At 34.1% G+C, this 27,781-nt stretch overlaps 1 protein-coding gene across 1 annotated transcript in view; it reads right to left on the bottom strand.

The window, feature by feature from the left end:
• Window positions 1–27,781, bottom strand: part of Appl (amyloid-beta-like protein) — a 167,535-nt gene that overhangs the window by 19,493 nt on the left and 120,261 nt on the right. Inside the window, exons 6-10 of the mRNA XM_089092083.1 lie at window positions 26,674–26,844; window positions 16,524–16,621; window positions 11,046–11,202; window positions 8,777–8,967; window positions 1,694–1,875 (exon numbers count right to left, since the gene is read on the bottom strand). Of these exons, the coding sequence (XP_088948209.1) occupies window positions 1,694–1,875; window positions 8,777–8,967; window positions 11,046–11,202; window positions 16,524–16,621; window positions 26,674–26,844 (799 nt within the window). The remainder of the gene's footprint in view (window positions 1–1,693; window positions 1,876–8,776; window positions 8,968–11,045; window positions 11,203–16,523; window positions 16,622–26,673; window positions 26,845–27,781) is intronic.

The following is a 27,781-nucleotide window of genomic DNA, read 5'->3' as shown; positions in this document are numbered from 1 at the left end:
CAACAGGATTTTCTTATCGATAAATGCATTACATATATTTTTTTAAATACATTGAACTACTTCACATAACGTTGGGCCTTTTAACTATGCTGAAAAAAAAATCTATCTCAAAATTTTGATCGGACCATTTTGGGAAAAAAGTGACGTGGGAGGGGGCCTAGTTGCCCTCCAGTTTTTGGTCACTTAAAAAAGGCGCGAAAACTTTTCACTTCCATTAGAATGAACCCTATCCCGACGTTCTAGGCCTACTGGGTCGATACGATCACCCCTGGAAAAAAAAAATAAACACGCATCCGTAATTAATCTTCTGTTAAAAATTACAAAATTCCACATTTTTGCAGATGTAAGCTTGAAACATCTAGAGTAGGGTTCTTTGATACCCTGAATCTGATGGTGTGATTTTAATTAAAATTATATGACTTCAAGAGGGTCTTTCCCCCTTTATCCGAAAATCAGACAAATTTTCTCAGGCTCGTAGCTTTTGATGGGTAAGACTAAACTTAATGGCACAGGCTCTACAACAGGATTTTCTTACCGATAAATGCAGTACATATATTTTTTTAAACACATTGAACTACTTCATATAAATACAAAAAGTAAAATATTACCATTAAAAATTCCTGAAAACTAAGTTCCTAGCAGTATTTGCCACCCCAAAGAAGTTTCATGGCAGGGCTGATGATGACCTGTCTTGCCTTTTCCACCTCTGTGCTGGTAGATATGGGAATGTAATATATTAGAGAAACATTTTAAGTAATTCCTACTCTCCCCTTCCTCTTTCAACATTTATCTGAAGCTAAATGTCTGCTTACTCATGAAGAGTAAGCAGTTTGTCCATTAAAATGTATTTTTGTAGGAACCCACCCTATCCCCACCAAAACAATGACTCACACCACCCTCATTATAGCTGATACCCAATGTACAGATCACCAAACGTAGCATAATTTCATTACTAATAAAGCGAATCAACTTGAATCCAGTACTACCACTGTGTGGCATTCCTTTTTTTGCAACTGGGAAGCCTAAAATATAGTTATTAATACTTTTAAATCAATTAGCTTCTCAGGATTTTATATTGATTGCAAATCCGTTCTCTTCGGGGTAAAGTCGTAGTTTGGTGCCCTAGACCACCTAAACTGTCACCCAACCACCACTGCTATTTTGGCGTCTGACCCCCCTGGAAAGTTTTCTGCCGGCGCCCTTGCTCGGTGAAGAGACATTTGCAATTATCAACCAACTCACACTACTTGGTACTATTTGAATATTATTTGAAAAACGAAGTATTGATAGAATAAGCGCATGTTTTCAAAGTTTTTAAAGCTAATCAGTGACTGAAAATCAACTACTGGCTTAACCACAAAACGAATAATGTCTTCAAAGTTAATTACTATTACTTATTTTAAATCATTTAGTATTAATGACTGGTAAAAGAAGTGCATAATTTCAAAAAATTAATTACTGATGCGAAACAAGTATAAAAAAGGTAAAAAATAACCCGAATACATTAAAGAGCCAGTTTTTGAAAGTGATTCATCCTGCCTATTTCCTATTATAACAAACAACGTCCTACTTGTATATCACAGATTTTATTTCCTCGAATCCGAGTTTGCTACATAAGAATAAAAAAGGGCTTTAGTTCTAATATATCATTTATCTAATATATTTAGCTCTAATATAAGAACTCAAACCTTACCCAATTGTTTTGTTGTAATCATTTGCTGTTTAGCAATTTCCTCAGTTTTGAACGAATCCAGGATCCCAGATTCTGCTTCTTTGGAGAAGTCTCTCAATGGCGCTGGTGTATCATCCTTAGCACGAAGGGCAATCAGGAAATCTTTCATTAAAGGAAGGATCTTTGCAGACAAACTTGGATACCTAAACCAAGGAAAATTATTTGTAGTAGATCCATTTACTTAACGCCGTCCTGGCTAAGTGGACGTGCGCTGGGTTGAGAATTCTTTGTCCAATGGACATGGGTTCGATTCCTGACGTGGCCAGTTATTTGATTTCGGACGCGGGTCAGTGGTGTGACTCTGTAAGCTTAGCCAGAGTCGATCCAGCTCTAAATTGGTACCTGGAGAAATCTGGGGAAAGTAAGCAGGAAGTGTGTGCGAAAGTACAGGAAGGCTGGCCCCTAGACTCTCCATTGCACTTCCTGGCTGAAGGGCCACGAAACGGAGATCAGCACTGCCGGTTTGGACCTTAAGGGTCTAGTGCTATCATACATACATTTACTTAAGAATAAGGACTTTCATCAAAATTAATCCTTTTTGCAGACCTTTCGAATAAGAAACATCCGTAATTAATGAATAAGGATGATCCTTCATTTTGATATTTTTAAAATTAAAATTCTCATATTTCGTATATAAGACATCCGTTTTAATAGCCCTGTTTACTATGTTTTGCAAAAATCAATCAACAGTATAAAAAGCTAATACAAGGACACACGCAGCAACGGGGAGGTCATTTGCACCAGAAAAGTGTTATATCCCGCCCCAATCTTAATATTTTGTTGTTTTTTTTGTTCTTCTTAAAGATGTGAAGGGTAAAAGCTCAGTCTAACAGCCTCTTCTTCTACTCCTCTGAAGTAAAGAAGTACATTTGTGTTCTTTCTGAGATCTACTAATAAATCTTTATTGCCCCTAGAAGGATCTAAAACAACCATAAGTGATGGGGGAACTCATTTCAGAGAACTGTGTATATCATAGGTTTTCAAAATGGACGCTACCACTACCCAAAAGTAAGTGTGACCTTATCCAGGGACAGTTTGATCATAATAAAAAACTAATAGAATTTAAGGAGAACATCAAACATCATTCATTTAAGTGAAGCTGAAACCGTGAGAGGGGCGGAAAATACATCATGTGTAAAATAAAGGGATCATAAACTGAAGAACATGGGAACCTGTGGGACACAATCACAATATCTAGAAGGATATGCATTCTAGCTGAAAAATACAATTTTTGTATTTTATAAATAAAAAAGAATGCTAAATCCATTGAAAGCAGCACAGGGTGGGGATGATAACAATGAAAGAAGAGTTGCCAGAACATTTCTCAATTAATGCGTGTACATTACAAAGGATGAGAATGTCAAATAGATTAGGGCGCCACAATATTTTAAGCACAACTTATCACATATTTTTGAAAATATTATAGTTAGAATTTTAGATTACATTTGCTTTAATTTTTGGGTTTTGATACATAAATCATAACCAGAGAGTTGTTTGGGCTCTCACCATTAAATTACACAATTTTTACGGTCTTAATTTCAAATAACTTTCATACAATTTATTTTATTCTGTTGTCTTGACGATCCGACCCCCTCCCCCCTATGTCCCTCGGTAAGTTTTTGGGAAGCCGGTACTAGGAGTAACAAACTTAACAGAATTCTATATGATTTGGCACAAACTTATGGTTGTTTTTTTTTCAGATTCATTTCCCCCTAAGCATTTCTTTTTTTCCAATCATTCAGCAACAAAACTTTAAGGATATAATGAGCCTACCTTTTGATTTTCTAAACTTGAACGGACATTTTTGTAATTTATTCTTTAATTAGCTTATTACACTATTTATTTTTAGTCTACTGCAACCAATTTTTTCAGAGTCAACTAAATATTAAAAATATGGCATAAATTATCATATACCCTGTTTGAAAGGCATAAGTTATTCTATGGGTATTTAGAAGTGGGAAGGAGAGCAGTTCGCGTCCTTAACTCTCTAAATTTTCACAATTTAATAAAACAACTTTTAATTTGCCATATAATTCAGTTATGAAGTTTTTTTTGTTTGTTCGGAAATTCATTATTTATTCCTTTCTAGAAGAAATTCTGGTTAAAAATTGAGTTTTTTTACGGTATCCCCTAGAGTTGATTCTCTGGATTGGGTTTGGATGTTTGTTTAAGAATGAGTTAATTGAGTTTTATTAAATGTTTGATTTGAAATCATGCGCTGCTCCCCTGCCTAGCTTGTGATTTTGGAAAATTTTGAGGTGGGAGATTGGATTTCGTTATTCTTTTTGTCTTTTCTTTTGGTATATTTCTTCTTCTTTTTTATCATGTTACTTCCTGGCCATGGGTCCTTACCGGAGAGGCTATATTAAAGTTGTTTTTGTTGCAAATTTATTGTTAAATAAACGAACTCTGAACTCCTGTTTTTGAGCAATATTTAAATATATATTAAAAAAAAAGTCATCACCAAATAAGTCTAGGAAGCCAAACTAAGCACCCATCAAAATAACAAAAATAAAAAATCCATAGATTTCCACGTCACTCATTACAGAATCCAGAAACGTTGACATTTTATTCTTGTAACAACCAATAAAATTATCTACAAGAACATCGCCGTTCGTTATTTTGGAAGAGCTTGATGGCCTGCTTCTATGTTCCAGAATGCTATAGCAATCGAGCTAATTAGACACAAGCATATTGATCAAATTTTGCTTCAGGATATTTCGCAAGAATAAAAATGCATAACGTATAAAAAGCAAAAGCTACTGCATTGATAAAATTCAAAAATTTAATAAAAGTAGAACTGAATCCGTAGTGCATACTTTAACTATAATTAAGTTTAAAGAGGAAAAGACTAAGTAGAAAAAGAACTATTGAAATCAGTAAAATATATAAAATTGGTTAACTTTATTTTCAAGAGTAATAAAGACACTAGACTAACAAAATCCAGAAAAAGTTTCCCCTCGACAATAGCCCAAACAGTAAAGGTTCATAATATGTCTAATATAAACCTCATTTTTGCTCGTTTTTCATTCTTGTTATGTCTAATTTCACAACCGAGATTGAAAAAAAAAAAAAAAAAAAAAAACAGTAAAAAAAAACCTTTTAACTCATACTGCATGAGTATCTTCGTATATGTTTTAATGAATATGTTTATTGGGTTGGACGAATATGTTTGAAACTACACAAAATTTGTAATCTGTGTATGCAGAAACACCTATGTACCTTTAAGACATCTTTGTTTTGTTTTCTTAGGTTAGAGTGAACTTTCAAAAATTAAATTAAACCCGTAACTTCTTCCCTACTTTGAGGAAAAAATCTTAGCGATTTATTCCATATTCTAGTTCACACAGTTTAGCTGATCCAGTAAATGGAGGGACATCCTTATTTTTGCTAATTGAAGTAACTGACTGTTGATTAGCCTTATCTAATTGACTCAATAATCTGAACTAACCGTCAATCTTTCAATTAGGTCTAACTTGTAATTAATTTAACCTTTACACGAGTATTAACAGAAAAAATGATGAACTCATTTTGTGTCCCCCCCCCCCCCGTATATTCTGAAAAAATACTTTTTTTTTATAAATTATCATTGAAAAATATCTTTGTTTTTTATATTTAGTTGGAAAAATGGAAAAAATGACCCCACTTTTAAATTTGAAACAAAAAATACGAATAGCTGCCTCCCCAAGTTTTCTGACATCTGACATTAAATTTCTAACATTTTATTTTTTACACTCTTTTTAAGGAACTTAATTAACTAAAAAACGCAATTGTAATTTTTGTATACCTTGCCCTCACCCCCCCCCCCAGTTTATAAGGTCTGAAACCCTTACTGCTCAATAAGCAAGCAGCCACTACCCCCCCCCCACCAAAAAATTATCTAAAACCAATGATAAAAATACCCATAAGATGCTGTTTCTGAAAAGATTCCCCCCCCCCCCTAGTACATATATTATTATCTTAAGTTTGAGCCTGAGTTTGAAAAAAAAAGAAAACAGGACCTAGAAACTATTCCTCTAGATTCATTTTGTAAGAAGTACTGAAACTGTTCTAAATAAACAAAACTCTTTCTTTTTTTTGTTATCAAACATCACTTTCGGAGCCCAAAACTCAAACTCACTGTGTCGGCTTTTTATGTCTTTTTTTTTCATTTGGGAAGGGTTCAATATTCAAGTCGATCAAGTCCAGAAACTAGGAACGATGAACAAATAAAAAGCCAAGTGGCGAAATTTTTGTAAACTATCAGCAACTGCTGAAATATCAAGATCAATGCATTAACTAGAGACTAGTTGATGTACAAAAAATTGAGCTTGCAACTATTAGAAAAATATTCGGTAATGGAAGACTTTCAACTTGATCATCACCCACAAAAAAATCTAGAACATCTTAGTCGATGAATTAGAGTTGATTTCATGAATGTACTGATATAATTGAGTTTCAGCGGCGTAAGGGAATCCATTCTTTCAAAGTGTAACAAAGGGGAGATCATCCACTTTAACAATTACAGCTTGGAGCAATCTAAGAATTTCTCTTTGAATCTAAGGATGATCAATAGTTTTTGGATATAAAAAGGGTTAAAACATTGGTTTCAAACTTACAATTTTATTATAAATCCATTTTATTAAAATCATAAAATCCACAAGCACTCATTTGTCACAATTAAGCTAAAAAAAATATTCAAATTAATTTCCCCATGTAATGTAGTTTCTGTGTTTGTTTTCGCTGTTCAACTGCCATACAATCCCAGGTTATACTAACAAGCTATTTGTTCCTAAAACCACAGTCTTACTTTGCAGTTATAATTCATTCTTTGAAATGCTATTAAACTATCATTCAACTGACATTCTTAAAACAACAAACTGAACAGTTGTCACTAATCTAGATCGTTTTTTCGCACCGTTAGTATGCCAGTTTTCATTATTGCACAAAAAGTGTTGTCAAATTTAACTAAATAGTTTTCCTTATTTATTTTAAGAAATAAGGGAATAATCAGAGGCAACACTGACAGGTTCATACGCGCGTTGGTGGGGGAAGGTTGTGCAAGCTCAGGAAGCCCAAGTTCCCTTTGAAATCTAGTGATTTTGACCGATCTTCCTGTACTTTCTATAGTTTTTCTATTTTGTATTATTTCCGTTGCTTTCTCTAGAGCGAAATCAGAATCCAAACGTTACCCTTAGAAAATAAAGCATGATGGGGTTGAAAACGTGAATTTGGTCAATAATTATAGTAATAACGGAAATGCATTGAATTATGCAGTTTACTCTAATCTAAGATAGATTTATTAACAAAAATGTCATCACAACATCTATCAGGAGCCACCAGGGAAACCATTTTTGTTGTTTATAATGGTTGTTTTAATCCTTACAACCTATTATATATTTAAAACTTCACTTAAAAAAAAGTATACATAATTATAAATCACTATTAACTTCCGAAAAGGCACCGTTTCAACAAACTCATGAACTGGTTAATATTTCTACCAGCCTTATATCTATATCCTCGAGTAAAGAATTCCCCACCTATGGTCCCGCAAAACGCGGAAACAAAGATGCTTATTGAACACTCCGATCCCCAAACACCATCCCCTTAGAATTCATAGTTTCGTATCAATGGTAAAATGAGCTGGATTTAGATATTTCTAAAAAGCTTTCAGATGATTATCGATTCAAACAATGGTAAACAAAAATATCTAGTTGACATTCTTTGACTTATAAAACATTTAAATGTTTAGCTAAGTAAAACAAAAATTACCATTTTCAAATCTCTCGTAATGGATGAATTTGTCTAAAAGATGAACAACTTTTATTTTATAAATACCCCCCCCCCCCTACCCACGCACATATTTTCAAGATTTTTCTCATATGTTCCTCTTTCAACTCATCCGTCTGATAAGAGAACAACAACAGAAAATTTTTACAGGAAATTGAACAGGTTCATGACCATAGTAAAAAATACAGTTTTAACCATTTTGGAATATTTGCACTTTGAAAATGATAAAAATGACAGATACCCCCTTTCACTAAAATTTTACCTAGTGTTGTAGGCTTTACCGCATATACTGGTAACTTCCAAAATACCATTAGATTTTAACTTTTTCGTCTTGTTCAACTGAACTGCTGTTTTCGAATTAGCCCAGTTTACCAAGATTTTCCAAGGAGTCTAGTAACTAATACTAATTGCTAAAGAACAGGTTGGGGAGAGGAGTAGGGGCAAAGAAACTATGAGGCTTCAAAAGAACGAGTGTAAGAAGACGAAGAAGTAACAGTTATATTTGTCACTCATTCTTTTTTTATTTCATTACGTTGTATTTTTCTTTAGGAATACGAATAGATTTAAGAGAATTTTACTCTGGAGTAGGGCTAGAAGCACAAAAGTCCCCAGTGCTCCCCAATCCTTCTAAAATTCCGAGTTTTGTACACTATTCCCTTGGTTTTTACTGAAACTAAATTCAATTATAGATAATACTGGATTCTGAATACTGATTCTTAACAAGGCCAATCTTGAGATTTTTTTTTACTCTGGAGTAGGACAAAGAGCACAAAAAATTTACCAACTCAACTCAATAATCAACTCAATTATTGGCAATACATAAGATTAGCCTTTAGAAAATTTGACTCTAGAGTAGGGCTAAGAACGTAAAAAATCTCTAATGCTCCCAAATCCTTCTAAAATCTTGAGTTTTGTATATGGTTCCTCTTGACCTTTAATGAAATTGAAAACACCGAATTCTGGTATCCGAGCATAAGTAATCAGAAAATCTGACTCGGGAGTAAGGCCAGGAGCACAAAAGATTCCTAGTAGTCCAGAACCGTTCAAAATCTTGAGCTCTGCACATGATTCGCCCTTAGTCTTTACTGAAACTGAATTCAATTATTGATAACACTGAATTCTGATATCTACTAAGAGTAACTTTAAGGAAATTTGACTCTGGAGTAGAACTAGGGGCACAAAAATCCCAATTGCTCCTTAACCATTCTAAAATCTTGAGTTTTGTACATGGTTCCTCCTTGAATTTAACCATTTAAATTGTTATTCGATTTTTACCTATTCAGCATGTCAAGACTTTGATTTGTCATTTTATCAATATCAGCCAGGTGTTCAGCGGTGGTCTCTTTTTCACGTTCAGCTTGTCCTGGATTGGTCTTTAGAAGGTGACGAAAGTGGCCAATAGTGTGATGACGATCTTTATGCATTGAACGAAGAAGCTTTTCAAGACATTTCTGTACTTTTGGAGTCTAAAAAGAAAAATTTGAATTTTATTACTAAGCTACTACTCGGTGGCACAACTAGAATTTTCATTCGGGGGAGGGGGCGGGAACCATGGTCTTAATATAGAAGACTATTAGGTCTGAACTACTTAAATTTTTTACCTGCTTTAAATTTTACTCCTTATTTTACAGAGGGTTAAAACAGCGAGCTTTTTGCGTTTTCAACATTTACAAGTAACATAAACATTTCTTGGGTTTATTCAAACAGACCCCCCCCCCTTCCTCAATATATACAAAGACAGATTAAGCTTAGTCTGTAACTAAGTCTGTGTCATATTGAAATATCCACTAAAAAGTTTATCATATTTAATGTGACTAAGACGATTCACTCGAGCTTTTATAAAACAACTCAGTTTCCTTGCCGCTTTTACGTGAATTTGATAGCGTCCAGATACGCTACTTGGTAATCTTTTCCGAGAGGTCATCCACTTTCTGCCACCTAGTGTATATCCTTAAGTGCCATGTGTGCCACACAGCTCCACCACAAGTGACAGAGTCCCCACGATACTTGGCACGCTTTCGCCACGCTTTGCACGTGTCGTTTAGCCTACATGATTTGAGAAAATCGGCACCCCTCGGTCTTTTGATTTCTAAAATAATAAAATTTCCACTTTGATTGCAAACACTTCTGCTATTCAATAATAGAGTCATTTCGAACATCGAATGATAATCATGAGTTAAAATGATCATAAATCAGTTTTATTAAAACAAATGTAAGTCAAATTTAAAAAAGCAAGGGTTTTGAAATGGAAGTAAAGATACATTATAACTTAAGACAAGCACAAGTCATCCTGTATATGAAGGGGGTCTTGCCCTCCATATTCCCCATCCCCCCTTCTCTTTACACTACATGATTATATGAATTATTCCCCAATTCATAACGATTGTTTTAATACAAGGACAAAGGGAAAAGCAACCATGATCTACACATATATTTATACATATGTTACATTACCTTTTATGAAATGGGAGGAGTGAATTTTAAGAAAGCCATGAAAGCTGAACCTACCGAACCAATAATATAATCTTCAGATCAGAAAAAAAAATCAAATTAGAATAAAAAAAAAGGATTTGGCTAAACAATTGTATTCCTATGAATCACTTACGCCTAATATATGAATAATACATTTTAGCTTCATTTCTTCAAAAAAAATTGTAGAAAAAAAAGAACAAAGTCAATTTTCTAGTTCAGAACTCGAGAGAACCAGTTTTTAATAGGAACATATTTTTTGTCTTCAAATCAGGTAAGTCAAAAACTTCAAAGCAAGTTTCAAAAATAAAGAACAGCTTCACGCTAAAAGATAATGAAATTCCTCGGAGAGGAACTTTTCTCACTCACTTGAACAGTTTAATCAAACTTTCGCTATGCGACAACTTGTTCTTGAGCTGGAACACATTAATACAAAATTGCAAGAATTCTCAAAATTAAGAGCTTTTCCGCTTAAAATACTTAAATTGGCCTAAATAGTAGAAAAAAGGAAGATAATTAAATTCAAATGCAACAGACCAGATAGAATTCGGTCGACCGTACTTCCAAAAATGCGTTTAATTAAACCCAAAACTTTAATCTTTCTCTCAATGAGAGAAAGGCTGAGATGGCCAGGACACTTTCTGCGATTGAAGTATAAGAGATTGCCAAAGATCGTCCCTTTGGGCCAACCATCTAGGACCAAACGAAAAGCAGGTCGTCTTGGAGTAAGGTGGGAGGATGTCGTAAGGAAAGATTTAAGGGTAATTAGAATTTCTTGGGATGGTGTAAAAAGGGAGGCTTTGAATAGATTGGGATGGAGGAGGAGCATGAGTAGCTGTGTTGGCCAAAGGCGGTTTGGTGCTACAGTAAGTTGTTAGCAGTAGCACAAGTGACAGCTACTTCATATTGGTCTTTGGGACCGTATCAAGGGGGGGGGGGGAACAATTCTGAGATTTATCTGTACAAAGATTTGTCAAACTTAGAGGGAAAGTAGTTTTTGCACAGTTGTATTATAAACAGAAAGAAAGAGATAATGAAAAAAAGTAAGAAATGTTGGTAATGAGAAGGTACTCACACTTGCAGGGGTTTCATTGAGAGCATTAGTATAACAAGTCATTGCTTCGCGTTTCTTCACGTTAATATGAGCCAAAACACGTTGCTGGTGAGCTGCAATTAGCTGATGTTTTTCAGCCTGGCTTTCGTCTTCCAAGGCGCGAACCAACTTTTGGAAGCTGGAAATGACAGAATATAGATATCAGATAAGCTCATGGGAAGAAGAAGGGTCTCAAATAGAATACAAATTCTGAGAAATATTAACTCTTATCTGCAAGATCCTGCTAGTTCAGATGAAAACATAGTGGTTTCACACCTGAAAAATTACAACACAGAAACAATTTAAACATTAACCAATGAACACTGCCATTTTATTGCCTTCGTCAATTGCTTTTGATGATAGTAAAGATTGAAATTAGAAAAAAAAGCAGAGAAATCATTAAAAGCAAGTAAATGTTTTGAATGGTGTTACAAATAGACTTCAAAAGTGCAAGGTATTCAAACCAATGTGCCTTTACTTTGGGTTAGTTCTAATGCCAGGAAGTTTTTTCATGTCTGACAAGTCAGATTGGTATAAAAGGAGACGAGATTTTTTCGACACATGTTACATTCAGGGTCACTAATTCATGAAAATATGAGAAGTTGGGGCATGAATTTTTTCTCAATCTTTTAAATGAAAACGCAACAAAAAAAATGCACTTTTAGAAATCTAAACGGGAAGGGGACAATTGGTGCACCTGGGTACGTTTGGCATAGTTGCCTGTTCCTGCGAAAAGTTCTTCAGTCACGAGGTGGCATGAGCTATAATACGTTACTCTGAAGTTAATTCTATTGTTTGTCCCGCGTCCGTCTTTACACCATGATAACGGATTTGAATTTAAAATGCCATCTGAAAACATACAACTTTGTCACAATCTTACCCTGTTTTCACATACACTGACAACGGTGAAATACACGCTAAGCATCGCCTTCACTCCTTCTATTATTTCATCTTTGACATCTTCAAGCAGTTTCTTCTCAAGAACTATCCCCAATTTATCAAAACTTCGAACTCAGTAAATAGGTTCACAAAAAGTATGAGCAGTGAAAAGGAAGCATAATGTTCTTCCGAAAACAATAGCCAATTAGCTGGCCCTAAGTTGAAGTCTTCCTATTTCTTTACTGTCAATATCTCAACAGATATGAACTGATCACCAGAGAAACCAATGAGAAATTATAGATTTTTAGTAAGTCTGGTCCATAGGGGATCTAAAGATAAGAAGATTCTGGACCGTGACATCAATTCATCAAAATGAAGAAAAAAATGAATGAACATTTGAAAACATGAGTTTTATGGCTATGTTATGCTGAAGGGCTTTAAATAAGGAATAGACTCAAAACCGATAGAATGGAATCAGTTTTCATGTATTTTTCCAGTACGAAAGGAATAATAGGGGAAGAGTAGTAAAAATCCATATTTAATCACATTTAAGGAATTTAAACCCTGCCCTTTAAGTTTAAAGTCTGTATGAACGAAAAGGCCCACATACTGTATTGTTTTATTTTCTTTGTTTTGTTTTTCTGTAACTGCGACTTCAGGTGTCAGTCAGAAATAAGTTCAGTTTTGCATTGTTAGTAAATTCAAACACCACAGCTTGAACTTGTGATATTTTTGCAGCAACGAACGATTTTATAGAATCCGTTTAAGCAAAGCTAATGTAAAGCATACTTCTAGAATAATTTATATTTGTCCATAATCATGCTACACTATATCGGATGATGGAGTATAGGAGAGACAGACAAACATTGTGCCAAGTTTGTGATGTCAACACTTGGTACAATCTGTGTATAAAAAAAAGAGATTGTCTTCACTTAAGGTTCTCGTGGCCATATCTACATGTATGTAACTTTAATGTAAACTGATAAAAACGTATCTGTGGTTTTCTAATTTCTGTGTTCGTGGCTCTTGCACACCATTTGGTCCATATCATTTTTTTCACCTGAGGCTCATCTTGGGCCAGGGACTTACGGCTATAAATTTCAAACTGATCAAGGACAGCAAAATTGTTGGTCGATTTCTGAGCCTGCAACGTGCTCCCCCTCCCAATGAAAATGTGTAGTACCCTTAGCCTAGGTAACAGTCCTTGAAAGTTTCAAGATAATCCGAAAAAACATGTTTTTTCGGCCATTTTATGGGGGAAGATATTACTCCAAAATTAAAATTTTTGTGTTACTTTAGGGTACAGTTGTCCCAGGGAACTATGGTTTTCGATTTCCATTTGTTCATAAAAAAAGGGTATGAAGGGTTTTCTGGCGAGACAATTTTTCTTGTGTATTGGGGTTCCATCAGTCTAAGGAACTTAAGTACAAGTTTCAAGCAAATCGAAAAATAAAGTTTTTCTCGTCCATGTTGTGTGGTCCGTGCTCTCAATCTAATTTTGTTTTTCTTCATTGCGGATTTTTGAAATTCAGTCCGAATTGAAAATCTCTTATAAAAACAAGAAAATCGGAACGTGAAAGATATAACCTCATATTCTATGCAGGTCTGACGTTACATAATCTGTAAGAAGCTCACTTTCAGGTTTGTTTCTTGTATATACTATTGAATTGCCCAGAAGAAAAGTTTTTTTTTTCCTTAAAAATTATTAGGGATTTTGGAAACATCAGAGGAACACTTCTTATCTACTTTACGATTCTTATACCGGAAAAGTTTTGAATTTAAACACGAGAGCAGTATTGTTTCTGGTCAGCACAATTGGTTAAAATAAAATTTAACGTGAACTTTTTTTTCTTAGCGGTAGCAAATGAACTAAAGTTGATACGAGATTTCCCTTCTAATGTATTTGTAATTTTTTAGTTATTAATTCATTTATGCTTTGCCGATTAAAGGTTGAGAGGGTCGAAGTAGAAAAAGAAATTTCAAAAATTCAATACAGAGCATTCAAGTAAAAAAGAAAAAACAATCTTTGCCCATCTTCTTTTTCTTTTTATTATACTTCAAGCTCAAAGAAACGAATTTTCAAAGATAGTGTTTCGATATGGATAGATCAAAAAGGGAACGAAGGCTTAAAAAGATTCTTTAATCGGTTTCCAGATCCTTCTTTTCTTCTCCCAGGATCTTATACTTCTCTTCAAAGGATTAAATTTGTCACTGAATTGATTGTGTATTTTCTTTTCTATGGTGACAGATTCAATTTTAAAGATTTGTCTTATCTCATTGGAATTGAATGATATCTTTTTCGAAAGAAGAGTAATTTGAAGCCAATTTGGAGTAATGTGAAGTAAAAAATTTGAAGTAAATGGATAGAAAGCAACAGTAATAGAGTAATTGAAATTATACAGTCACGATCTTGCAATGAGAGGGACTAAATATTGTACATACCAAAATACGAAAATATACCAATCGCTTATGACGTAGGTAGGGTATGGTTTTTGGGTTTAAGACCCCCCTCCAAGATGTGAGAAATTCCTGACACAAATTTTTTCATGTTTAGACCCGACTCCCTCACCCAGAATGGTTCGGCCCCTCATGGAAGTAAGTCCTGGTTTCGTTCCTGGCAATCGCCGCATGGCCGCCTTGTATATACAAAAATCTCAGTTGGCAGGTTGAGGATAAAAAGAACTAATTGTTTTCGGATGATACTCTATCATCCGATTTAGTGTAACATGATTATGGTCAAATATAAACTATTCTTGAAATATGCCTTAGATTAACTTTGCTAAAACGGAAGTTATTTTAGTAGTTTGAATTTACGAACAACGCAAAAATGAACTTATATCTGACTGACACCTGAAGTCGGAGTTACGTGGGCCTTAAACACGTTTCGTGTTTAATATATTATAAAATACATTTATATATAATTAAATGATTACATACATATACAAGAGCGGATCCAGGATTTTTTTTTTTCGGGGGGAGGGGGGTTACTAATTTTTGACTCAGTTTTCGACTAATTTTACTGATTTTTACCTAGGTTTTACTAATTTTCGACTTATTTTCGTCTCGGTCAAAAATTTCGGGGGGGGGGGGGGGTTACAACCAGGTACCCCCACCCACCTGGGAACGGCCTTGTACATATATTATATAATATATTATATATATTATATAAACATATTATATAATTATATAATACAACATTTAAACTTTTGTTTTTTGGGTTTAGGGAGGAAAAAGGTACCTAGGTTAGGTTACGTATTAAATACGTTCGTAGGTTAGGGCCGTAAACACGTTCGTAATCGTTCATACAGACTTGGAACTTACAGGGCAGGGTAGACCTCAATGAAAACAAAATAAAAGTGCTTCGAAGTTTGGTTGTATCGACTTGTGGATACCAGAAACCAGAAACAAGAAACCAGATACCGGTAATCAGGTACCAGAAACTGGGTCAACAAATTTGGTTTTCTTCGATTGGCTTAAACTGACAAGATCCGTGGACAAGGAGACTTCCATAAAAGCAAAAACTATTGAAAACAATTTGTTTTACTGATTCGTGACAACCCAAATACGTTTCAATTTGTTGTTACGTCCATTCGTTATACCCTACGATGAGCCAAATGGTTCGAAACAATCCTCTGATCGGCATAAAAATTTCAGGTCAAGTAAACTGGATCAAGGGGAACTTACTAAAAACAACGGATTTTGGAAAAAAATTTTATTGCGTCGATTCACAGCGCGACGAATTCGATCTTTTTTCCTCCCTGATCCCCTTAATAACCCCCAGAAATATAGGGCCAAAAGAACTTCCATTATGTCTAAGAAATAAGGAAACAAGTACGGTTGTATTAATTCGCAATGTCTGTCTTTTTTTTAAGACAATAAAATAGAGTTCGTTTTCATGAATGACCATGACATACATTTATTTAAACAAACAGTTACAAAGAGAGAAAAAAAAAAGTGAATCTTAACTATTTTGACTTTTTTGGACGAGTAATCTCTTCTTCTGGGTTTTATTAACCTCCTGGGACCTGATGTCCAACCGGTTGTATGTTCGTTTATGAATTTTTATCTTGCAACCTACTGCAAATCAGGACTTAAAGATTGTCTTCTTTTCTGCAAGAGGCGTTTGCTGCCATCTGTGATTTTTTTCAGTCCAGTAACAGTAATGGAGGCCAAACGAGGAGCAAGTGAAATAAAGAAAATCAACTTACGACAATAAAATCAATTTAAGACAATAAAATAGAGCTTATTTAACAAACAGTTACAAAGAGAGAAAAAAAAGTGAATCTTAACTATTTTGACTTTTTTGGACGATTAATCTCTTCTTCTGGGTTTTATTAACCTCCTGGGACCTGATGTCCAACCGGTTGTATATTGTTACAAAAAAAAAAGTGAATCTTAACTATTTTGACTTTTTTGGACGATTAATCTCTTCTTCTGGGTTTTATTAAACAACAACAAGCATAAGTTTCTATATTTTTGTTATTACGAATTGCAGCTTGTTGTAAAGGTTTATATAAATATTGTAAAAAAGATAACTTACCGAATAGTCATCTTACCGAACTTTATAATAAGATAACTTACCGAATAGTCATCTTCTGCTTGAAGTCTTCGGCACCATGTATATCTTTCCTCATCATCTCCTGATAGCGACCTTCCAAATCTGTCCAATCTTTCATTATCTAAAATTCGAAAAAAAGAAAAAGATGTGATTACACATTTAGGTTTTAGGCAGCGGCTTCAATTGGGGGGGGGGGGTAATTTGCCCCCTCTTAGACTTTTTAAAATCCCTTTTTGGAATTTTCATGAAAGAATGCCCTTTTTCGTATTATTGCAAAAATTTACAAAAACAACAAAGCCGTGATACCCTTATTTTCAAAACCCTTAAGGTTTTGACAAACACATTAGCCCCCCCCCCGTATTTTTTTAATTGAAACAACTGCTTATTTTAAAATAAGTACAATAGATTATTTTAACTAAAAAGTACCTTATAAAGTAAAATGGAATCTATCCTTTCACCTGAAGATAACAAAGTATATCTTGTATTAAACAAAATCTGAAAATACACAGTGTTATATGATAACAATATATAATCCACTATAAGGTAACCCTTTTAATGAAAATAATCAAAGCGCTTTATAGGGAACTATGACTATACCTTATAGGGCATAGTTCTGCCCCCAAAAGGCAAAAATATGCCTCAGACAGGTTGAGTATGATCATCGTTAATTTTTTACTTTAAACCACTACCGATTGTAATTGACTCACTAAATGTATGTACTAACTAGCTACACTCGAGAAATGACTTCCAATGTCGTTAAGAATCATTTGAACGTGTATATAGTTCAGTATTATGAGGATTTAAGTGGGTTCAAGTTGTATATCTTATCCCATCTACAATAGAGTTAAAAAACCTTTAAATAACGGTATCTTATTTTTTCTACTTTTCAGTGAAGTTGGAAAAATTGCAAAAAAACAACAACATTTTCTAAAAAGGGGGGGGGGGAGTAAGGCTGCAAAAAAGATTTTTATGCCCTGCTTAAGGACTTTTTTTGTTCGTATTATATTGATTTTCTTATCTTAAATAAATAAAAGAAAGGTTTATTTTGAGTTAAATTGGAATAAAAGAAAGGCTTTAATTGTAAAAGTAAGCAAGTAAGTTAAATTGTAAAAGTAATTGTAAAAATAAGTAAATAAGTTATTGTAAAAGTATGTAAGTAAAAGTAAGTTAAATTGTAGGAGCAAGGCTTCAAAAAAGATTTTCATGCCCTTCTTAGGGAATTTTTTTTTTTTGGCTCGTATCATATTAGTTTTTGTTCTTAAATAAATAAAAGAAAGGTTTATTTTGAGTTAAACTCCTAGTCCTACAGTAGAATAGGATTTTTTTATTCTGTAATTCCGAATTTTCAATACTAAACTAAAATAGCTCTTTCCACTCATCTAACTCTTTAATTTGACAAGGATTCATCAATCAGATAATCTTTCCCATACAAACGTAATCATTTGTATTTTTGGGTAATTCAATCGATTGATTTGCATAGGTCAAGCTGTTCTTCTTTTCTTTGAGAAACAATTCCCCTGCCTTAATGTGACGACATTATTGACTCACAGGTCAACTTGCCCTAATAGTAAAAACGGTCAATAAACTGACACTACTCATACAATCTGTATTTTCGGATTCTAGGGTAATATTGATTTAACAAAGGTCTAGGTCTCATTTATAACATCTATTGATCGCCTGCACACTTGGCAATTGCGAACAGACTGGGAAACAACTTAGAACAACATTTTTAAAACGTACAGCTACGGGTTATCTGAATGACATCCTCTTGCTAATTTACCCTGAACAATAACGATATTCATGCTACCCCCCCTCCCATATCACTCTTGGATGCTTCTGTTATCTGAGGTAGATTTTCAAAAATCAGAAAAAGAACACAGATTTTGCTTGGATTGCCCTTTCCTTTTAGGATTCCCTTTTTGGGCTTTCCTTTTGGCCTCCCTTTTCCTTTTAAGAATCCAAACGTTCGATGCCAGTCGAGGCAGAGGTAGTTATAACCCTGCTTATGAACTTGACACAAACATCACAGGAATTTCAAATTAAGTAAACTTGTCTTATCCTCTTATAAACTCGGAGGACAAAGATCAAGGACAAATTTGCTCTGGCAACCCGTCTCCTAGTAATAAACATCTTTCTATAAAATTAAAAGGCCTTTCAGCAGAAAACTTGACTTTCCAAAGAAAGCCAATTTTAGATACTTTCTTGTTTTGCCACGTCGTCATAGTTACTCTGTTTACAGAATCTTTTCACTGTTGTCAAAAATGTCAAGGAAAATGAAAGCCTTTCCTATGGAGAGCGAAAGATGCGTATCTTCTCAATATGTAAATGCTAGTTTTCTTATGTTTCGAATGGAAAGTAAAGCATAAAGAATGACTTAAAGAGATTGCACTTGCAAGATTATATCTTGTGAGCTTCTACGGCATAGACATGATATTAACATCTTAATCTTTCCGGTGCATGATATTAACATCTTAATCTTTCCGGTGCATAATATTAACATCTTAATCTTTCCGGTGCATGATATTAACATCTTAATCTTTCCGGTGCTAATTTAAGCAAGTCAATAAAAAACGGTAGAGCAAATTCACAAGATGATTTATTGCTACTTTTGAAAAAATACCATAATTATTTAATATAACATTTCTCATATACTTCGGGAGTTTGGTTATAAACTCGAGTGTGGAGAAAGTTGTACACTGTATTTTAAGGAACTCGTACTCAAAATTGGCCTGTAAAAATAAATTGTTGACTTTGATGTAATGCACCAACTATCTGCTACAATCAGATTTGTTGGCATTTGGTTACGTAATTTAGCAAAAAGAATATTCTAAAATATCTTTTAGCAAATACGTACTCAAAACTCGTTTCAAAAAATTAGTTTAATTTTAATCAACCAATGCAAAAATATATTGCATATTTTGTTATATGTTTGAGCATAGAGAATTTTATAAAACTTTAGAATGGACGTGCTCAAAATTGAACGTACTCTAAAAAATTAATAAATGGTTTTCGAGAAACGATTTCTAAAAAAGATTTCATACCCCAAACGTTCTTGGAATGTCTCTCTCAGATTATCTACCTGGAGTCTAACAAATTTTTAAGTCTGGTAGCGTTTATTTTCTAAAATTGGTAACGTATTTGGACAGTGTGAAGTTAGAAAGCGAATCTTACTGAATAATATCCAGAATAATTGTACCTAACACATTAGCCATGCCGACCCGCTAAAATGACAAGTATTCTTTGACGTTTGGCTAAGTGCTTGAGCATGCAAATTGTTCTGAAATATATTCTAGAATAGATGAACTATGTACAGCTTTATACATCTCTATGCTCAGGGTTAGGGTATACTCAGGGTGAAACTTATTTCTCTCCCCGAAATAAGACTTAAAAGGCACTATCCCTATTAAAGAATTTGAAAAAAAATACCACCTAAAAATCTCTTTTTTTGTATTTTAGATACTCTTTAGCAGACCCCCCCCCTCCCAAAAAACTGCCTTCAAAACATTGCTTAGTGTTAGGCATCAAATAGTTTTGAGTAGTTTGTTGGCAATAATCCCTACTTTTAGAGAATACTCGTGCGACTGAACAAAACTAAGAGTCCGTTAAGTGGTTTCCCACTAAAGCGTCCATAAATTTGAAACATCTACATTAATTAACGTGGATCATGATATCCTCATATCGACAAGGCTGAAACTAAAGCTCTAAATTAAGAATTTCAGCCAACTTTTCTTTATATTTTGAAAAGCCCAGTTGTTTAAACAATAAAAATTCCATATGCTTAATAATTTTTAATAGGCTTATTACCCACGGCAACATAAAAGATGAGAACTAGTCAAATCTAGGGCCCTCAGTAGAGGAATCGCGAATATCACAAAATCGTTACCTTCCTATTATACAAATGATTTCAAGATCTTTGGTAAAATTGTTAACGAGATACAAAAATTCTGGGAAGTTTAATGATTCAGCTATTAGACGGTAAGTTTGAATATTAATGGTAAAAAGACTAAGTCACTTAAATTCACTCACAGAGTTGGTATAACTCATAAATAAGTTGGATGGGGCGAAGAGTTAAATTATAGAATAATCACGACAGGGTGTTGTTCGGCAGTTGAAAACAGTTTGGAAGAATGAGAAGACGAGTTTTAGAACTAACATAATACCAGAGAACGATGTAATGAAAGTTCTCCATAAACGAAGGCGCATCAAAAAGGCTGAAGAAAAAACTGTATGATAATTCGGTTAAAATATTCTGTAAAGGGCTATAATAAAAGAACGGTTAAGATAGGTCAGTTACGGATAGATATGAAAAGTTGCAACTTTTGGTAATCCAATTACCACCCCAAACGAAACGGGTACATTCAAACTGGGTGAGATAAGTTGATAATAAGATACCTAAAATAAGTTATAACTTCATGAGAGGGAATAAAGAGGGATATTCTGAACGAAAGAGAGTACAGAGTTTCAGCCTCCCAAGAATACTGAGGATTTGAACGACTTCCCCAGAGGTGGTTTTATGGGGTGAAGGGTCACTTGTTCCCAGGCACAGAAGGGGCACAAAGTTTCAAATAAATAATCTAACGGTTATTATCGCTTTGTAATTTTGCTTTTATTAAAATAAAATAGAGGGCCCAGTTGGAAGAAAGCAATCTTTTTTTGTGATATTTTGGATTCAAACCTGTTCATATTTTCAGGATGTCAAAAATTTATAGGATTGCCATTTCACAAAACAACATACGACATTTCACAAAACAACTCGTATATCAACTTGGCATGACTTGAATCCAAGCTACGTTACAAAACAAGTTACGTCCCTTTCTTTGTTTGTTTGTTTTAGGTCATATTGACTATATTTTTATTGTCTTCAAAACCTAGCTAATTTAAACTAATCGACGTAGATCCAACAAAAAAATCTATATTGTCATTTCCATAAAGTGAAAAGAAAAAAAAAATAAATTCAAGAAATACCGTAATGTAGTTTAGAGTATGCTATACATTTAGTTTTATGGGTATTACCCTACTAAAGGATATTAGCTTATAGGTTCTTTTCATTATCAGCGGTCCATATTGCTTTAAATAACCCTAGATTCCCTTTTCGTTCCCTCGTCACCATCATACATTTACAAAACTTTTACATATTATTTTACACATTAAAGCAAAAATGTGAGCACATTCCCTTTTCAACGAAGATAGAATCGATTTTTTTTTAGTTTTCGAGTGTACACTATCTGAAACTATGGATCAATAAATATCGGAGGCTATATAGGCAACGGCAGCAGTGAGGAAAATGGAATTAACAGAAATTAATCTGCATGGCAGCGTCGTGTTGGAGCGGCATATTCAACAGTTTCAGTAAATATCCTCAACTAGAATTATTCCACTTAGACAGTAAAAAAAAAAATTATTTCCAGGAAATGACAATAGAAATAAAAGAAATGTAGACGTAATAAATATTGAATTTTATATGACCATTAGCGAAAGTTCTAAGGATGAAACGGTGTTTTTGATTCAAATTTTGTTAGTCACCAACGGGAATGTCTGTCAATTATCTTCAGTTAAACATCGAACGTTGGAAGGGAAAATCGTCATTCTCTCAGGCGGTCGTTTACAACTCAAGTACCTCTTAACAGATTCATCACTTCTGTTATAATCGCCGAATGGTTTCCTCGTTTAAAGAATCTCTTTTTATTTACAGAGTAATCAAGTAAAACAAAAGTACAGAAGTATTATCCAGCTTACAGCAAAAATCTAAACAACTCTTTAAATGCAGAACGAAGCAAATTTCTCTCAATTTTCAAACTTACTTTTGGTCTGAAACTATAGATTAATATTGGACGCTTTACTGAGATAAGATTTATTCATTATCTTATCATATTAATCTTATCATAATCAATTAAGCACAAAACGAATACATGGTACTTATTCTCAAATGTTCCTAGGCCTGTAGGGGGGGGGGGGATACGATTCAACTAAGCTCTAAATCAAAAGAAAAATCTATAAAAATTAAAACATTAATAGCTAAAGTTAATAAAAAAAAAGTTAATAAAAAAAGTTAATAGAAGGCAACAGTTAAATATAAATATAAAAAATTAAATAGATGTCAATCAATCCTACTCAAAAAAAAGAGAAACAGGAAAAAGAGAAACAGAAAAGAAGAAGAAAAAAGAACATATAAGAAGCCAAAAAATTAGCAATGGTAACAATGAGGAAAGAAGAATTAATATCTGAACATAGCGCTATATTCGAGTACCGTCTTCGTTAGTTTAATTGAATGTTCTCAAATAAAATTGCTGGAACTTACACTCTTCAACGATAGCTCTGCGCTACTAGACAGTAAATGACCCCAGATTTTCAGGAAATGAAAATGGAAATAAAAGGTTTTATGTTACACATGTAACAAATGCTCTGTTTTAAGTAGTCATTACAGAAATTCTACGAATGGAACGGCGTTTATTGTTCATATCCTGTTAGTCTAGAAAGGGAATTTCTAGCAATTATATTCAGTTAAACATCGAACATTGCAGAGATAAAATCGCTATTCTTTCGGGCGATCGTTTGCATTTGGGGTACGTCGTAAAATTTATCGCTTCTATCTTAATCACTACTGACTGGTAAAGAGACAGCATTAGGTAAGACATTTGAATTTATTACTCAAAGGGTTATCTGGAAAATATCTTGAATATCACCAAAATTATAAAAGGTGGTAGCCTTTATAATTAAAACGAGTACCAACTGTTCTCATTTCAGCTCACAACCATATCAATCTTATGTCAGTCTAGACAGCAAACAGTTTACAACCAAATACACTGCAAAGGAAGTGGGCAGATCAGGTCTCTTAAAAGAGCACCAATCCCTCGAAAAAAATGAAAAAAAAGAAAAGAAAAAAAATCGAACTTTAGCAACAATTAGAAAAAAAAGAATCGCCTGAAAAAAAAAGTAAGCACCCTCATCAATTCTTGGGAAATTTGGTAAGCTTCTTCCTGTAAAGATTTCCATGACTGTCCATGTTCCATACAGGGCAATAAGAAACATAAAAGATTCAAGCAGTGTTTTTGGCAGTAATAAAACTAAAGGCGTTATGTTAGATGACGTAAGTTTTACAGAAAAAAATTGTTTAAGGTAATTACTGTTTAACGGCCATTGTTTTTACAAAGAAGTCCCTTTTCTAGCATTAAAGATGCTAAAACGATAAATTTATATCAAAAGCTACAGCAAATATTTCTACTGACAATTAATCACAGCACTGTCAACTGAAGCCAACACAATTCGCACCCTCCGTCATTGCCCCAAGCTGTCCAGAGATTCACTTTACCCCCCCCCCCCCATGAAGGTCCTAGTTTCATTTGCATTACCTGTTCCACTCTATTCCAAGACTTCCTGCTTTTTACTGGGCTCAAATGAGATTGCCAAAAAGCACGCTTCTAAAACCCATTCTTCATTTATAGATAATCCCTTTTTACAGAAGGCTACAGGGAAGTATATCAAGTCCAAGCAACAAGAAGCTTATAAATAAGAACGGATATATTTTTCTTATATACTTTCTCTTGATTTAATTTTATCCATTTTGCTTTTTGTTCAGGGTATGCCACTCAACGGAGAGGAGAATCTTCATCTCTTTTGGAGACCCAAAACTCGAATCTATACTCGACAAAATCCACGATAATCAACTAGAATTTTTTGAAGAGCAGTGTATACGTGCAAACAGGGCCTTATCCAGGAATTTTTTTCAGGGGGGGGGTACAAAAAACATTCGAATGGGTTTTACAAAAAAAAATAATAACGCATCAAAAACTTATTTATATTCAATTTTGTTACGTTTTTTACGAGTCGGACAAACATTTCGGGGGGGGGGGCAAACCCCCTAAACCCCCCTGGATACGGCCATGAGTGCAAACTAAGTCTAATCTGGATGAAGGCTAGTTGGAAGAATTCTGAATATCCAGTTGAAGAGAGGAGTCTCCAAATAAGTGATAATACTGAATACACAAAAAATTGACAATGTCTATTTGTAGAAGACATACAGGGACTCTCAAGAAATCATGAACAGTGATCCACTAGCTGTGATTAAAATAACTGTGAATAGTGTGCTTCCAGTTATTCGGTTTAGGGTAGATACAAAGTGAATACACTTAATCTGATCAAATAATAGGATATTGTTAATGCAAACAGTAATGTACGCAAAATAAAACATAAAAATTGTATGTTGCGAACAGCCAAAGGGTGATTTAAATGGCGGTAAAGATAGTTTTGAACAAAAAGTAGTGTCAACAAAAAAAAACGATCTGGCGCTTGACATTGTAGTTCTTTTGACTTTCGCTTGACATTCGCAAACGTCGTAATTCTTTGAACTTAAAAGTGTTCCTGGGGCATTCTTTAGACTCTTGACCAGGGTTGGATCTATGGAGGGGGGCTAGAGGGAGCAATTGCCATGGGCAGCATGCCCAGGAGGGGGGGGGGGGCGAAACAAGCTTAAATTGTAATATTTTTGGGCAAAAATTGTATATTTACAATATTGATGGTGTGGCAGGGGTAGCAAAATCTATATTTGCCAGCCTGAGAAAAACCTGTGCTCTTGACCCCTTTATGATAGTTATTTCCCATGTCAACGATTCACAAAATAGTGAAAAGTCCCTGATCTGTGTTTTTATCCAAAAAATTGTTTTATAGTAAATTCCAAGCCAAGTTTCTAGCCATATCGTGTCTTTAAAATGTATTTAATTCCGTCTTTAATAAATAGTCTTTAAATAGGTTTATAATTCAGGAACTTCCCAGATATGGGGGGGGGGGGTAAAGCTCCAAACTCTGTCACCAATACCAGCGTATAGTTTGCTAGTCTAGTTAACTTACTGAAATTTCAGAAAGCTGGCTTTTGAACAGACATGATTTTGAATTGAAACGAATATTACAAACAAACAAAATTCTGATTAATATCTTAATTACTCAATTCTGTTTGAATTTTTTCTACCTCTATAATGACGTCGACAGACACTATAATCTTCTCTTTTTTCCACTCCTTGCTACACTGCTGAAGATTCAATCTTCATCGACTTCCCACAACCTTTGGTTCTGAGTGCAAAACAATACTAACATTGACGAACCTTAACACAAGAGAAGGGTGGAGGAAATTCTGAGATATCCCTGAAAAATTGTAGCATAAGAGTGTGCCTTTTACTTGCTTATGATACTCCCTCCTCTTATTCACCTAACGATAAACCATATGCAGAGTTATGAACATAAGATAAAAAATTACGTGCACTCTACACCAACCGGCCTTATCTTGTTTCTCTTGCTCAAAAATGTGTGTCCCAACTCTTCAAAGATAAACCCAAGTTATAACCTAGAGCCGCGGGCCCCCGTCACCCGGTCGATACCCATATATCAACGCTAAGATCTTCTTTCTGCTAAGTTTATTCAATCAATACTTTTCTATCTGCTTTTACTTAATACGGTCACGATTAATTAATCTCTCATCGAAACTAGAGCATTAAACTACAGAGGAGATGTGGCAAACAAGTTTGGGGAACATTGATCCGCAGTTTCCAATGAAGGTTTTGTTATCAGCCCCTCTGCCATAGCAAAGAAAAACCGTGTTCTTGATAATGACAACTCATTAAACGATAAAGACTAGGCTTTATTTAACCTTAAGCGGAATAAGCAAGTGCTTAGACTTTTGCGGAGGGGAAGAACCACAGAATTTTATTAGATCGGGTCATCCTGGTTCATGAACAAACACATATGCCAGGTGCTCCGTTAGGTTTTACACCCCCCCCCCCCCACAATGAAAATATTTTTTTGATTTCTATACAGTCCCTATTAATTGGGGGATATCTAAGCCTTAGACCTAAAAATCCACTTTCTGAGTGTTCATTTCCCTTTACTCATAAAATCATACACCCCCGGCTTATAATTGTGTCAACTTATATTTTGCTGGATTAATCAAAAAAGCATTAAGCTTCACGATGTTTTATAGATAATTATTCTCTAATTATGTCATATATATGGTTTCGCTAAAGTCACTAAGTTATTTTTTGAACATAGACTTTACGAAGTATATATCTTTAGAGAGAAGTTACTGATTCCAATTCATTGAAAAGACTTTTGCTTTTATGACCTAAAAACTTCAAGAGTTTCGTTAGACATCATACAATCAACAAAATCATGTTAGACTATGCTTACCTTTGTAAATTTTTCTTTGAATTTTTCATCGAGACGCTTTTCGGCTTCAAGGAAATCTTCGTGTTCTCTCTTTGGGTCATAGTGGGACAAATATGGGTCCCTAGTTGGAGGAGGAGTAGTAGTGGTTGTCGTGGTAGTAGTGGTGGTAGTGGTGGACGTGAAGTCAAAATCCTAAAAAGAAATTATTTGAGCATTTATTATAAACGCAAGACTAGTTATTTACAATTGTCTTTCAAAAGTCAGTCCGACCAAGTCAGTTCCACAATTTCTTTTTTTCTTGCTTTAATGTCGACACATCTTATTGACTATCTTTGTACTATCATTGACTATATTAACAAGGATATTTCATGAAAAAAAAAGAATTAAAATAAAATAAAAGTAAGCTTTTCCCATAAAAATTTTCTTTTATTGTCGATTTTACGTCATCAAAGTTTATGGTTCCTATGCAAATTTTAGAATGTTATTTTTATACTGTCCTATAGTTTTAATGTTTGCATGCGATGACAATTTTGCTATCATTCAATAAGCGAATTCATCTTAATTTATCAACCAAATTACATTTTGAAGTTTTTTGTTTTTGTTTAAGATCAAAAAACATGAAAAAAGTACTGAGAAACATGAGGAAATAGGAAAATTTTTCATCTTTTAGGTCAAGTTAAGATCATTTTCTTAAAAAAAGACAAAGCAATGACATAGTCATGGCTCGATGAATTGATGGACTTACAACTAAGAATCAAATGATAAAAGCATCTTATCCTATTAAAAAAAAGCTTCAACCGTGAACTTGTTACAAAATCACGTTTCGCATGAAGCACAAACCAAAAGTTTGTTCTAAAATGTACATGAGAACATTCTCCACACTCAGTGTCATAGGGAATTTCAAAACCAACAATGAATCTTCTTTTTCCAATTGTCTCCAACATTTAGTTTATCGGCTTTGTCAAATCGACCTCTTAAACGGTTCGAATGAAATCTTGAAATATCCCAATTTTGTTAGATTCAACACGATATTCTTTTTATTTTATATTCAATTTACCAGATTGTTCTTTTTTTCGAATAAGCTCCCTTGAAATGCTGAGACTTTCCCCAGGCAAATTTCTATATACGT

Source organism: Artemia sp. Qi Xiang Cuo, chromosome 7 (genome assembly GCF_049724085.1).
Source record: "Artemia sp. Qi Xiang Cuo chromosome 7, ASM4972408v1, whole genome shotgun sequence".
NCBI classification, from domain to species: domain Eukaryota; kingdom Metazoa; phylum Arthropoda; class Branchiopoda; order Anostraca; family Artemiidae; genus Artemia; species Artemia sp. Qi Xiang Cuo.
Note: the sequence above shows the minus strand (reverse complement) of the source record. Positions and strands in the feature narration are given on the sequence as shown.